A 13,048-nucleotide genomic window follows, 5' to 3' on the forward strand; every position below is an offset into this window, starting at 1 on the left:
ATATATTGAAAGCGGGATGGAATGGTTTGTTCTAAATTTTTGGTGTTTTAGCGGACTTTTCGCTACAGACATTATGTCACTGCGTATTCTCAATGTGTATGGAGGTGTTTATCTGGCATTTCTAGGCTTACTCAAAGCTGTACGAGATAGGCCCTTCCTCCACCAGTTCGCATGTCTTCAGAGCTTTCACTACTTTACAATTCCCTCCATCCAATCTGCCACGAGTTTCGAAAGTTCCACAACACACATTTCGCCCTGAAACTATCCATCCAACTTCCCAAAGAGCTGTCCACTTCCATCTACCGTAGTGCTCCTCCAGCCAAAGACAAAGGAGCAATCGAAGCTGCAGTGAAGACAAGACCGAAATCGAAGCTCTCATGCCTCAATGTCGAGAAGGTAAAGAATGTACGCCACACAGCATCAGCGATGCATGACGTTCTGGTTGTAGCCAGGAGGAGAGGTCCTGGTGCCGTCCTCGCCGTCTTCATCTTCAGAGTCCCTCTTCAGCCTCTTCCTGGACTCATGATACTTCTCCAGGCCTCTCAGCCAGTTGGTGCCACCACAGCACAGAGGGCCAGAGACGCCGTTGTTGGCGCTGTCGTCGGCATCATCGACGTCGTCGAGCTTGCGCTTGGGCAGGAAGTCGACTGCCGGCGCCATGTCGAAGCGGGGAGGCTCGGGTTCGCGCGTAGGAGAATCCTCGGACTTGAACACAGGACGGATACGCTGGTTGGAAGGAGTGATTTCCGGGCGCTGGCTGGGCACGCGCCTCGAAGACGTGAAGCGCGCAGACATATCTCTGCGGCCGATGTCGCGCATTTCATCGAACGACAAAGGCGCAGTGTCCTCAGCGAAGGCGTTGCGCTGGTACTCTTCCATGCCATCCCAGGAGGTGAGGACGGGCTCATTGCGCGTGACGACCTTGCAGCGCAGCTTGGGCATGGTCTCCGCGGACGCAGGATCGTACCTGCTCGGTCTCGGCGGGAGCGGCGTCGGGCGCGTGGTGATGTCCTGGCCGTTGCTGTCGAGGAACGCCACGGTGCGGACAGGCTTCGTGAGCGGCTTGGGGAAGTAGGCGACGCCCGGCGGCGGCAGGGTCGTGGGGCCCGTAGGCATGGGGTAGCCGGGGCGAGGGTCCTCTGCGAGTGGGAAGTAGGCGGCGCGGCTCTTGGGCGGCCACGTCATGTCCAGCTCGGGCTGACGCAGGTGAGGGAGCACCATGTGCGCCATTCGCGGCGCAGGTGGCGGGGTGATGGTGCGCCTGGCTCGCAGTCTAGAACGCGTCAGTGATGCGCTCAAGCTGAGACTTGTAGGCGGGATGCCAGGCTGGAAGCTCACTTGTTGTACCACTCCCGGTCCTCGAGCTTCTTGACAGACTCGATGAGCTCGTCGAGGTCGCGGCGGCGGATTGTGTCTGGCGAAGGTGAGCGTGGGCGGGGCGTCGACGGCGGGGCGGGAGGCGGCGACGAGCTCTGGGACCGCGAGCGCTTGGTTAGGCGAGGGACACGCTCGTTGCTGGCGTACTGGCTACGCGTGATGGGCGCCATTGTCGTTGTTGTTGGTGGGGGAGGTGTCGCGGTAGGAGGAGAGGAAGAAGAGGAGGGTCGGCAGGTGAAGAGCACCGTGGGTGGCTCGTGCGCAGGGAAGACATTTAGACCGGAGTGAGTGCACAATGGGGCCGGTAGCTATTTCAGGGGTACTGTTCTTTGGACCCTATGTAGTTATCGAGCTCCATATTGCTGTGCACGCAGAATACAGCTACAACAGCTCAAGGCAGTGCGCTGCGTACAACGCAAGAGACAGTGTATACATATATGGATCGCTGAGCGCATATACAGAAACTAGCCTTCCGACGTGCTTCAGCGCTCAGTATCCAGCCAGACATCTACTTCAACCAGCTCTATCCGCCCCCTTCTAGCCCCCATGTCATCACTCTCCACATCCCCCTCCAGGCGCAATCAGCCATCTCATGAGCCTCCCCGACATCCCCCTCGGCCATACTCCTTACACGCACGCACTCAGTGACCTCTATATCCTTAGGAATCTCAATACATGCCCTGCTACAACACCATTATCCGCCCCTGACACTTCTTTAACCCTCCGGAAATTCTTCCGATCCGTCCACCTAGACGCGCTCAAAATACTACTGAAAATACTTTAATTAATCTACCTATATACGTCTTGTCTACTCTCAAACGTACCCCAATCAGCCCCCCTAAATGCATTCACAACCTTCCCCAGCACCTTCCAATCCATCTACTCCTCCTCGCCCTTATACACATCTATAAGGCACCCAGTACGTCCCCAAACGCATCTCTATATGTGCAGTATCAGAGCCTATACATAGGCTAATTCGTCCTCCTAAACCCATTCAAAACCCTGCCCACAACACCCCAACAAATCTCCCTATACACGTTTAATTACTCCCAAACGCACTCCAATCGAATCCCCTGAACGCATCAACAACCCTCTCCAGCATCTCCTATTCCATCCGGCTCTTCGCGGCCTTATATGCATCTACAAGGCGCTCAGTACGTCCCCAAATGCATCTCTATAAGTGTGGTACCAGGTGCTGTATATATCCATGAAGCGGACATACGCAGCGGAAGATGGATCTATAGCTGGTTGTTAGTATAGTGTTTGTGGGATGTCGAGGGAGGGTTTGTTTACACTAGGGCGTGCAACGTCTAACGAGGGATCAGTGACGTTTCATTTTTATTTGTCTAAAGCGAGGAATTGACCTGGATGGACTTGGGGAAGGCGACATGATCTGGCTTGCGAGATTGGGTCACCGTAGTCCTGGACTTTTGACTAGACTTCTTTGAAGCGCATGTTCAGGATGAACGTGGTAGGGCGGCCTGAGCTGCATGTCTTTATTTGGCGCGGAAGGGGGACACGGAAAGCGAACGTTTTAGCGCATGTTTGCTGCTACGCTGCGGGTAATGGACAAGGGATTAAACAAAGAAATCAAAGGTCGCGGGCTGCTGCAGCGGTCGTGCGCACCCATATCGCAATCCCGAACTGCAGAGGTCCCGCCATGTGTGCAATCAGCTTTGTCGCACGCCGCTTCAAAGCGGGTGTTTTGTGATGGAGAACTTTCAAAACAATAGCATGTCGCACCAGCCAAGCTCATTATTATAAAGAGAAGGCAAGATAATTAATACTAAAAACTAAGGGTATAAGACGAAGACGCAAAAATCCACACGCAAAAGCAAATCCCAGTCGCAGTCATAAAAGCTTCACTACATCTCCGCCAATGCAGTGCAGACCTACTCGTCAAATGCCTTCGCTGGCAACTTCGTCGGCGCCTTCGCAAAATGCCCCGCTTCAGCTTGTTACTCTTCAAAAGTGGACAAAGAAAAACCCGTTGATCCCACTGCAGTTGTACGTTTGTACCCGTTCAAACGCGGCATCTCAAAAGCCACTTAGCCCTTCTTGTTAACGTTAACCTCTTTCGCCGGCTCAGCCTTCTCAGAAGTGGAGGCAGTGCCAGTTGTGGGGGTAGACAGTCCGGCTGCCTTCGTCTCAGTGCCATGAGAACCTTGTTGGTGGGGCTCTTCGGCAGTGCCCTCAGTAAATGGGGCGTGGTGTATTTCAAACGCCTAATGGCCAGTATGGTCGACAGTGGTCGTGTTAGCGGCGACACCTGCAGTCGTCTTCTCAGCAGCGGCCTTCAAGGCGCGCACGATCCTGTCGACCTCAGAAGGTTCTTTCTCAGAAGGCTCCTTCTCGGTGTCCTACTTCTCAGCAGCCTTCTCAGTGGCTGCATTCGGCTTCTCTCCATCGCCTTCTTGGTGCGTCTCGGCGGCAGGCTCGGACGCAGAAGCCTTCTCATTAATGGGCTTAGAGAGCGTCGCACCAACGGATCCTGCATCTCCGTCCGCGCCCTTCATCATCGCAAGGGTCTGGGCCAAGCCATGTTGCTTACGGTTCCGGTTGAATGCGCCGATGTTCTTGCTGTTGAGCCTGAGCTTCTTGACTGGAAGCTCGGCGTTCGCTGCGGGGGTGTGCTCGGCAGCCTTGTTGTTGGTGTTCGTCTTGGTAGACGCCGTCTCAGTGGTGTTCGTCATCTTCTCGACTTGAAGTTGGTGATCGGCTGCGGGGATGTGCTCGGCAGCGTGGTTGGTGCTGTGTTTGTTGGGAGATGAGGTGGAGTTGGCGGGCGTGAACGCCTTCTTCATGGGAGGCTCGGAACAGGCTGCTGGGGTATTCTCGGCAGCGGTGTTGTTGGTGGTCGTGTTTGTGGTGGCCGTGATAGGGGAAGCTGTCTTCTCGGCGGCAGTGGAGGTCTTCTTGACGGGAGACTTGGGCCCAGCTGCGGCGGTGTTCTCGGCAGCGGGCTTGGCGTTGTTCTTGTAGATGGGAGGGGACGTCTCCTTAGCGGCCGTGGAAGAAGTCGGTGAAGCCATCTCCAAGATGCGAGCGCTTTTGACCGGGCGAGCCTCGTCAGTGGGGGGTGTGGTGGTAGGAGCGCGCTTGCGCTTGTTGGTGGAAGTTGGGGAAGACGGCGCAGAGGAGGGTGTAGTGAACGTCGTGCGGGATGAAGCGGACTTAACCTCGGTGGATGCCGTGTCCTTGGTGGACGGGGTGGAGGTTGTGGTGTTAGGTGCGGCACAAGGGGTTGCGGCCGCGGTGGGGCGAGACTTGGAAGTTATGGGCTGCTTTACAGCCTTGGACGGCTCGCGCATCTTCATGATGGGGCGAGCAGGAGTGCGAGCCTTCGTGGTCGTGGTGGAATGCTCTGGAACGGATTGGTCTTTGTGGGTGAATTTCAAAGAAGGGCGACTGCCGGAGATCATGGAGGCAGTGGCAATGTTGCCAACCTTAGCAACCTTCTGCGGCTGCTCAACGATGTCATCGGCCTTACGCTTCTTTACGATGGTGTAGTCGATCTTCAACTTCTTCTGAGGCTGCGCGACATCGCCATCTTCCTTGCGCTTCACCGCAGTCGTCTTCTTCGCTTCCATCGCCTTCTCGCGTTCCTCAATCTTCTTGAGGTAGTGCTCAAGAGGAATCCGGTTCCGCTTGACCGGCTGCCACTCCGCCTCAAGGCGATCGCGTTCCTCCGTCGCTAAGCACGTGTGGTAGAAGCCGAGCTTGCGCGATGAAGGAGGAGACTCCTTCGGCATCTTGGCCATTTCGGCCTTGAGGTAGTTCGCCGCGCGCGTGTCGTCAAGGAAGTTCTGGAGCATTTCGAAGATCTGCTGACCTTCCTCCGTGAACTTGCGCCAGGGCGGGGTGATGGCCTCCTTGGGCGTGCCGCGCTTGGGGTCGACCGACCAGGCCTTATAGGCGGCCCAGGCATCGTAGGTAGGTTGCTCGTTGGGCGGGACGACCTTCTTGGGCGGCATGATGGCGGGCGTGGTGTCGGTCTGGCGGTTTCCGCGAGCGGACTTGGTGATGTCTGTTTGACGTGAGCGACCTGTTGAGCTTGCGAGAGTAGGAAAGGAAGGAAACTTACCGCGAAGGCGCATCTCGTCAACACGCTTTCTGAGTTCGCGGTTGCGAGCCTGCTGGTTGGCAATCTTGCGCGAGGCTACGGTCTTAGCGACGCGGTCAACGAGGGGAGACGAAGAGTTCTTCATGTTTGCGGTTGTATTGGAAGGGTTTGTGTAGTGTATCTTGAGAGTTGGCAATGTTGCTTGAGAGCTGAGACAGTGGTCAAATTCAAGAGCTTGAACGTTTGTGGAGTGAGTTTGTGAAGGTGATCTTGAAAGTTGGCGATGACGTTGCTTGAGAGCTGAGAAAATCGTCAAATTCAAGAACTTTGAACTTTGGTGGAGAAGGAAGGATGTGGAGCGAAGGAGGCGGGACTTTTATCTCGGCCGGGCAAAATCTTATGCCGGTTAGCGAGGAGGTGTGTGAAGGCAATCGTCGTTACTGTATTTGTGCCAGTCCGGGTTTTCTGATGTAATGTGCAGCTAATATATGTTAAGATCGGGGTGGAGTATGTTAATGTTTTCTTCCGCCTTTCTGCAGGTTGCGCGAGGGACAGGAGCGTAGTTATGGAATTTTGATCTCTATAAAGCCATTCGCGGCGGGCTCAATGGAGCTTTTGTATCATGAACACTGTCTTGTTGTTTGCTACTTTACAATGGGCTCGAGCATAACCACAATAGAGGCTCATGCGTGGAGCGTATCACGAGGCATAAACAAAGCTTCTTTTCGGCATGCTCGAGGTAGTTCGTAAGCCAACGAAGCAGTCAATATGCAGCTATGCGACAGCGTTTCAGTGATCCTGTTGGTTTTAACCCACAACCAGCACTCCGATAGTCATTTTTTCCCCATTGAGCAGTTCATCCTCAAGTTGCCGTGTCATGAGAGCATGCAACGTGGTACTAGAAGATGGTTCTCCTTGCGTGGGCTGGGGGCGTGACTGCCACCGCCGCCATCGTGATACATGGTCGTCACCTGGTAATCTTGGATTTAAGTTCTCTGTTGGACGTCTCTACCAGACCTTTCAGCGCCGCCCCAAGTAAACTCCGCACTCAAGGCACATCCAGGTATCAGGCTTCTGTAGGAAGTGGTTCCCGCCCTAAGCCAATCGTATGCTTTTGCAGGCCACGGGTGACGGATTGGTTTGACTAGCCTGCTGGACTGTTCTCAAGGCCCCATTTGCATCTCGGACATCTCATACCTATTGGTTGATACAAAACAGCAGGTAAAAAGATCGTTAGTATTTTGATCCGGGAAAAAACCACAAATCCTAACTTCACTGCACTGTTACTGATTCTCACTGAGGCAATAATTATAATGTAGGCTTCCGCTGTAGTTGCCCTCGACAGCTGATTCTCAGATCGTACATTATCAGCCTTCTCCCAGCTAGCTCTCGATGAGAGCTCCCCATGCCCCTACAGTAGGTGAATACTTGCACTGCCTCCAGAACTTGGAAGTATGCTCACTGATAGCAGAATCGTCGGCAAAACAACGCAATCACAGTTACGACTGCTATAGTGACTGTCCTTGGGTCTTTGCCTTTGAGAAAATCGTACGCCAATTGGCTCTCATAGGCGCACAGCAGGCTTCAGTCACCAAGTACACGCACCCAGCCCTACCACCCCGCCCTCCGCACCCCCTCCCCACACAAGCCTACCCATGACGAGCCCCCGCACCCACCAGAACCTCGTAGAACACTCTCGACGCTTCCACCGCGCACACACGGGCCTCCTTTCATTCACCCACGCCCCCCCTCACGCCTATATAAACGCTCTCCCCCCCAGCTAACACAGCTCTTCTTTTCTTCTTCAGTTCTCTTTGCCTTTTGGCTTAGATCTAAATGCAGTGTGTTCGTTGCTGTCAGTTTAATCGCTTGGCACGTCACTACGGTGTACTTCGTGATCAAATGATTTTTGGGCCTGGGCGGCGGCGGTCGGGCTTTTTGCTCGGGTTTGTCGCTGCTACTGTGTCGCTCGTATTGCACTGTTTCGGGCTGACGCGAACGCTTTTTCATTGTTGTCTCCGGCTTGCTGGGGCTGCGAAGAAGACGCTGCTTCTTGATCCTTCTTTTGATGCGAGTCTTTTGGTGCCTTGGTCGCTGCGGAGGCTGCAGACGCCATGGTGGTGTTGGTGTCTTTCTGGGGAGATGTTATGGCAGACATGTGCGGACGGGGTCTGCTTCGCTGTCTGAGATGTTAGCTTCTGGGTCTTGGGCTCGCAGCTAGCTCGACACGCGTGACGCAGCTCTCGCGGCTTTGGAGCTTTCCACGGCCACGCACTTCCGCAGCAGCCCCAACACGTTAGCCTAACGTATACGGCGCGGCAGCTTTACACTGTATTACTTCCCAGAGCCACAGCGGCAATGAGCCTCAATAGTGCTTCAGCCTTAGCCATTCCTCTCTACCGGCATCCTTGCAAGCGACGTTTGACGGCGATCCCTCTCTGGGCGCGCCGCGCAAAACTCCCCCTCATGACACCCCACTCCGGAATCCACGTCGATACCAGCCACCACCCTCATGGCCGATGGCCAGACATGGCACTGGGCAAAGGGGATCCGTTGGCTTGCTCGCTCACTGCGCCAGGCGCGACAGGGTCAACCCTCAAGGGGATAGTAACATCATCCCTCGCCTGGCTTCCGCTTCGCAAGTGCTTACTCCTCGGTAGTCTCAGATCTCGCGACTTTCCCCTTGCCGCTCAAGACCTGTACGCCACCGCCCTGGCTACGTCCCATGGAGACACGAGGAGCAGTAGACATACTTGAAGAGTTCCGCAGAACGCCATACATACTTGCACCAGCCAGTAGCCAGAGCCTCTCGACCCTATCCAAAAGGCTCTGGAAATTAGGGCATATGCAAAGCTGGCTGCTGTAGCGATAATGAGCCTTGCCAGACGCACCGCGCCACATGAAATCGACGAGGTTTTGAGGGCGATTTCTCAAATCCTTGCTGTTTTGCTTAAACAATTCCACTTGGGACACAATCTTCCACCGAACAACAGCAACGTTCCTGGAGAGGCAGCACACCTGCTTCCGTATTTCCTGCATAAGGCTTCTCAATGGCCCCCTCATCCTTGATTGTCATTGGGAACGACAACCTTCTTACTAACCTCGCACTTATAACATTCCGTCTTCACCATTTCCTAGCTTCAGATACCACCTCAAGGCTATTTTCGAGTGGGCAAGTTGGAGGCAATTCCGACTACACAACGGTGGAAAATCTGAAGTCAGGACGAGTAAGCGGTTCTCGAACCTGCGAAAGGCTACACCAACATGGGGCAGTATCGGGGCTCCAGCACGGTCTATGGCAACAGAGGAACACACGGGACACTTGCATTTGGCAAACTACCAACTCCTTCTGGTCGTCTCACAACCTCAACCGCATAGGACAAAGCACTGCGTTGTCGTGAGCGCGACCAGCCTTACCGGGCTGCCAAATCCGTTTTCATGCATTCACTGGCGTCAACAGTGCCCTGCTGCTCCACCCCGCTTTTAAGCACTGATCGACGTTCCTATCGCTCGGCTCGACAGCAAGTCACATGGCACGCCGCACGCCCGAACCATCGCGCAATTCGCGCCAGCGCGGCCGTAGAGACTCGGTGATTTGAGCACGGCGCACGTGTAGAAGAATATTAAGAAGAGGGTTGGGGCGGTTGCAGCAGCGACGGCGCGCTCGCGTGCGTTTGTTGTTGGTTGCAAGGTTCGGTACGCACGCACCTTGAAGAACAATGAGCGCGTTGTACATGAACAATGCGTGACACAACGACTGGCTGGGGATTGAAGGAATGCCTTTTGTTTGCGACAGCACTACGAAGCCAAGACCCATTGGCAGCTGAAGCTGAGTTTAAAACGGCAACTCGGGCAAAGCAGTGCTTGCACTGAACCCTTGGTCTTTTTATTATGGGACCAGGAAGGCGGATAATCATTGCTTTGTTCTTCTCATCTTTTGAGGAAGCACTATTTGGGTCAGGTCAAGTGAGGCAAGTAAGTTCGCATTTCTTATTTCTATTTGTTTTTTTTTTTTTTTTTTTTTTTTTTTTTTTTTTTGTTTGTTTGTTTTTAACTCTAGAGCTCTCAAGACAGAAGAATCAGGTCAACGCAATAACTTTAAAGCAGTAGGCCGCCCAGACAGTCGGAACCGCATCGTTTCAAGACCCTGACACCCATCAACAAAGAAAACTTCTGAGGACGAACCCCAGGAGGACAGCGTCGGTGTGAAGAAAGAAGCAGCTCCACACTCAATCACATCCGGTGATCTCGATATCACTATTCTCCTCGGAATTCTCCCCACCACCCTCGGCCTCATCCTCCGCCGGGCTCATACCATCATCGTCGAACTCCAACGAGCTCTTATCATCAAAGAACCCCCAATCCTCGTCCCCAACCTCCTTCTCATCCCACTCCCTAACGCTCCTGCTCTCCCCGACCTGCTCAGCCAGCTGCTTCTTCCAGTGGCGCTCGACGTCGCTCCATCCATCGCCCTTGATATAGGGCTGCATGCCGGGCAGCGACGAGGTGTTGGCATCTTTCCATGGGAACTAACTCTTCTTCGACGCCGTGATGTCCGCCATGACGGACTGCGCGGGTGGCGGGAAGGAGTATGGGCTTGGACCTGCGAGGGCGGGGTGCGCGAAGTTGTATCCCTCGTCGAGGTCGTTAGCGAGGAAGGAGTTGGTGGGGTCCATACGCGGAGGGCCGTCGCCGTTTATTCTCGCGAGGAAGGTGCCGAAGTCGGTGTTGGGCTTATAGGCGGCGGTGTTTGCCTGGTCGGAGGGAGATTCGATTGGGCTGTACACCGTGGATTCCGAGGCAGGAGACGGGACGGTGTCCGTTGTGGCCGTCTGCGTAGGAGTACTCGGTGCTGCTTCCATTCCAGAAGTGACCGGCTGCGTCGTAGGGGTAGGTGCCGCAGCTTCTTGACCTTGCTCGACAGGCGCAGGCGAGCGTCTAGACGGTTCGTTGTCTTTGCTCGCCATAGAATTCTTCGCTCCGGTCTTCCTCTTGACGAGAAGGGTCTTCCCAGGCGGATAGACTGGGTCCGTGTAGTGGTGTTTAGCTGCTTGGGGAATGATGAAGCAGCTTTCGATCCTTTAGGCGAAGGCGGGAGAATGAGACGCACTTTGCGTCTCGGTTTGCGCGGCTTCCACTTGGGCTTCTCCACGCGGCTGCTCCCGCTGGTGCGCTTGAGGACGTCTTTGTCCTTGCCTCCGCCTTGTTGCGCGCTCTTGTGCTCTTTGTCGCTGCCTTTGTCCTTGCGCCTGCTTGTCATTCTGCGGGCGCTGCCTGATCTTGAACCAGCCTGGCTTTCGTGCCAGCAAGGCTGCCATTGTCTCTAGAGGACGTGGTGCTGGTCTGAGCTGGCTCCGGCGTGGTTTCGGTGTCCAAAAGGCCAGTTTCGCCCGTAGACCCGTTGTCTGGTTCTTCAAGTGGTTCAGCAGTTGCAGCAGCAATATTGCTGCTGATGGCATTGTCGCCGGTCGTGGAGTTCGGTTCAGAGGACGGCTCTTCGACAATGGCAGCAACATCGCTGCCGCCGCTGGCATATTCGTGGTTCGTAGAATTCTCCTCTGAGGTCGGCATGGTGCCGGTGTTTGATGAGGCAGTGTTAGCCGTGGGGCTGCTGCCCATCAACTTGCTGAATGGAGAACCCATGTTTCTTGTTTTGAGTGATTATAAGATCCCGCATCTTGCAGGGATTTTTAGAGTAGTTATATGTTCGGGGCGCCGTATATTTGTACCACCCCTTTTGGGTTTTCCTACCACCCCTCCACCACCGCCTGCCTAATCGGGTAATAACCCGGCAGAAAGCTACCTTCGGCACAACCCGCCCGCACCAGTCGCTCGCGCGACGCCGCGCGAGGACGCGCAGGTGAGGAACAGGAACTAGCACCCCTCATTTTACACCAAAAATCAACCAAAAAATTCCATATCTCCAACCTCACTGTTACAGCGCGGCACGCGAAGAGGAGAGTTATTACATATTACAAACGTCGCTTTTTCGCGCCCGCGAGCGCTCCTGCGTCCTCCGCCGCCAGCTACTCGCTCCTCCGCCTGCCCGCAGCCCGCTCTATCACGTGTTCAGTTACCGTAGCGAGCCTTCCTCGTACCACGACCCTCACGTGCTGGCATCTCTCTGTTCACAGAGGGTGCCGCACTACTACTGAAGGCAGTATCTCTATCCTCCTCCATAGTGTTGCAGTCCTCGCTGTCCTCCTCGCTGTCCTCGTCGTCGTTACTACTGATTGTAACTTGCTTAGGCTGCCTGCTAAAGGTGTTGGTGGTGTTACGGCGGGCCCTCTTCGCTGCTGAAGCTACCCGTAGGGCTGCTGGTGTGATTGTAGTCGTAGTAGTAACCACCTGCCCGGCCGACTACTGCTGAATAAGCTGTACCAGCATCTTTTACATATTCTCTACCTTCTTGTTTAGTGACTCTGTAGTCACCTTCCCTCTAGCAGTCCTCTTACGCTTCGCCCTCTACTAAGTAGCCTAATCGGCCTGCTGGGCAACCTTAAACTACGAAGGTTCTCTCTACGTATTAGTAATCGTGCTAACGGGTGTTGAACGCTGTTGCTGCTGCTACTACTACTACTACTACTGCTGCTGCTAAGCACGCGGACGGCCTTTGCGGCGGTATTAAATAAAGTCCTTTACACCTAGGAGAGGTTCATCGTTAAGTAGCTTCTGAAAGCGCTAATAGGGGTGTACCTAGTAAAGAGGGATCCTCCACTACTCGTTAGTAACTATTTACTTCAGCGAATGGACGTAGGGCAGTCCTATAGAGCTCTTAAAATTACCGTAGCAGAGTTGCTCGTAGGTGTTACTCCTTAGCAGGTTAATTTATCGGAGTATTAGCTTTAGGGCCTTCGGGAACACGTGGCCGACGAGGTCCTTTAGCAGGTATTCACAAGTAAACTAGTGTTGAGGACGCCCGAATGCTACTACCTCGTCCTTCTAAATATCTTGCCATTCGTTACCTATCGCCAGAAGGAGGTTATCCTTCAAGCTAATAAAGTTCTGCTTACGGTAGCTAAGAAAGGACTTTGTACGGCTATAGGAGCCCTCTACGAGCGATGTCATACTACGTGTAGTTAGTCTATTCAATAGTAAGGCGGTAGAGGGTAGTCCTACCGATTGCTAAAGTTAAGGTGTTTATCAATCTACGCACGATACTACTCCTCCTTATAAGGCATCCACTAATTCGTAATATATATAATAAGGCCTTGCTGCTGCTCAGCGTAGTCGTGCTGAAAGGCGTCCTATATAGTATTAAATTCATCGATGATTGATTAATTGATTAATTGATTCGTTTAACGTCTATATGCAGTCTGAGACTATAACGGACGGTTCTATCTAAAGAACTAACTAGGGGGTGTAGAGTTAAGATAAAAGTAAGGTTATATAAGGAATAGTTGGATCTGAGCCGGTGTATAATACGAAGGAAAGAAATAGGTATTAAGAAGTAGTATTGGGTAAAGGAGTGGGTATCTTTTATAGAGTAAAAACCCTAGGGGAAAACCTCTATAAAAGATAGGGAAAAGAGGTAGAGGCTAGGGGAGGAGTAAAGAGAGAGAGTCTAGGGATAGGCTCGAAGAGGCTCGACTCGGAGAGAGAGCCCGG

The 13,048-nt window shown here is 53.7% G+C and overlaps 4 protein-coding genes across 4 annotated transcripts; all 4 read right to left on the minus strand.

The window, feature by feature from the left end:
* Window positions 1-420: 420 nt before the first annotated feature.
* On the minus strand, window positions 421-1,547 carry K452DRAFT_311990 (uncharacterized protein; the record flags this gene model as incomplete). The annotated part of the gene is made up of 2 exons (XM_033543496.1): window positions 421-1,273; window positions 1,339-1,547. 2 exons carry the CDS (start codon window positions 1,545-1,547, stop codon window positions 421-423), a joined length of 1,062 nt encoding a protein of 353 aa, XP_033393565.1.
* Window positions 1,548-3,602: 2,055 nt separating this feature from the next.
* Window positions 3,603-5,585, minus strand: K452DRAFT_301580 (uncharacterized protein; the record flags this gene model as incomplete). Its single annotated transcript, XM_033542465.1, has 3 exons — window positions 3,603-3,690; window positions 3,742-5,404; window positions 5,462-5,585. 3 exons carry the CDS (start codon window positions 5,583-5,585, stop codon window positions 3,603-3,605), a joined length of 1,875 nt encoding a protein of 624 aa, XP_033393566.1.
* Window positions 5,586-8,661: 3,076 nt separating this feature from the next.
* Window positions 8,662-9,492, minus strand: K452DRAFT_291234 (uncharacterized protein). Its single transcript, XM_033541133.1, has one exon. It carries the CDS (start codon window positions 9,255-9,257, stop codon window positions 8,967-8,969), a length of 291 nt encoding a protein of 96 aa, XP_033393567.1. The 5' UTR covers window positions 9,258-9,492; the 3' UTR covers window positions 8,662-8,966.
* On the minus strand, window positions 9,448-11,083 carry K452DRAFT_321532 (uncharacterized protein; the record flags this gene model as incomplete). Its single annotated transcript, XM_033544401.1, has 4 exons — window positions 9,448-9,956; window positions 10,044-10,446; window positions 10,551-10,710; window positions 10,773-11,083. 4 exons carry the CDS (start codon window positions 11,081-11,083, stop codon window positions 9,670-9,672), a joined length of 1,161 nt encoding a protein of 386 aa, XP_033393568.1. The 3' UTR covers window positions 9,448-9,669.
* Between the last annotated feature and the right edge of the window lie 1,965 nt (window positions 11,084-13,048).

The sequence above is a fragment of the Aplosporella prunicola genome (assembly GCF_010093885.1).
Source record: "Aplosporella prunicola CBS 121167 unplaced genomic scaffold K452scaffold_26, whole genome shotgun sequence".
NCBI lineage: Eukaryota > Fungi > Ascomycota > Dothideomycetes > Botryosphaeriales > Aplosporellaceae > Aplosporella > Aplosporella prunicola.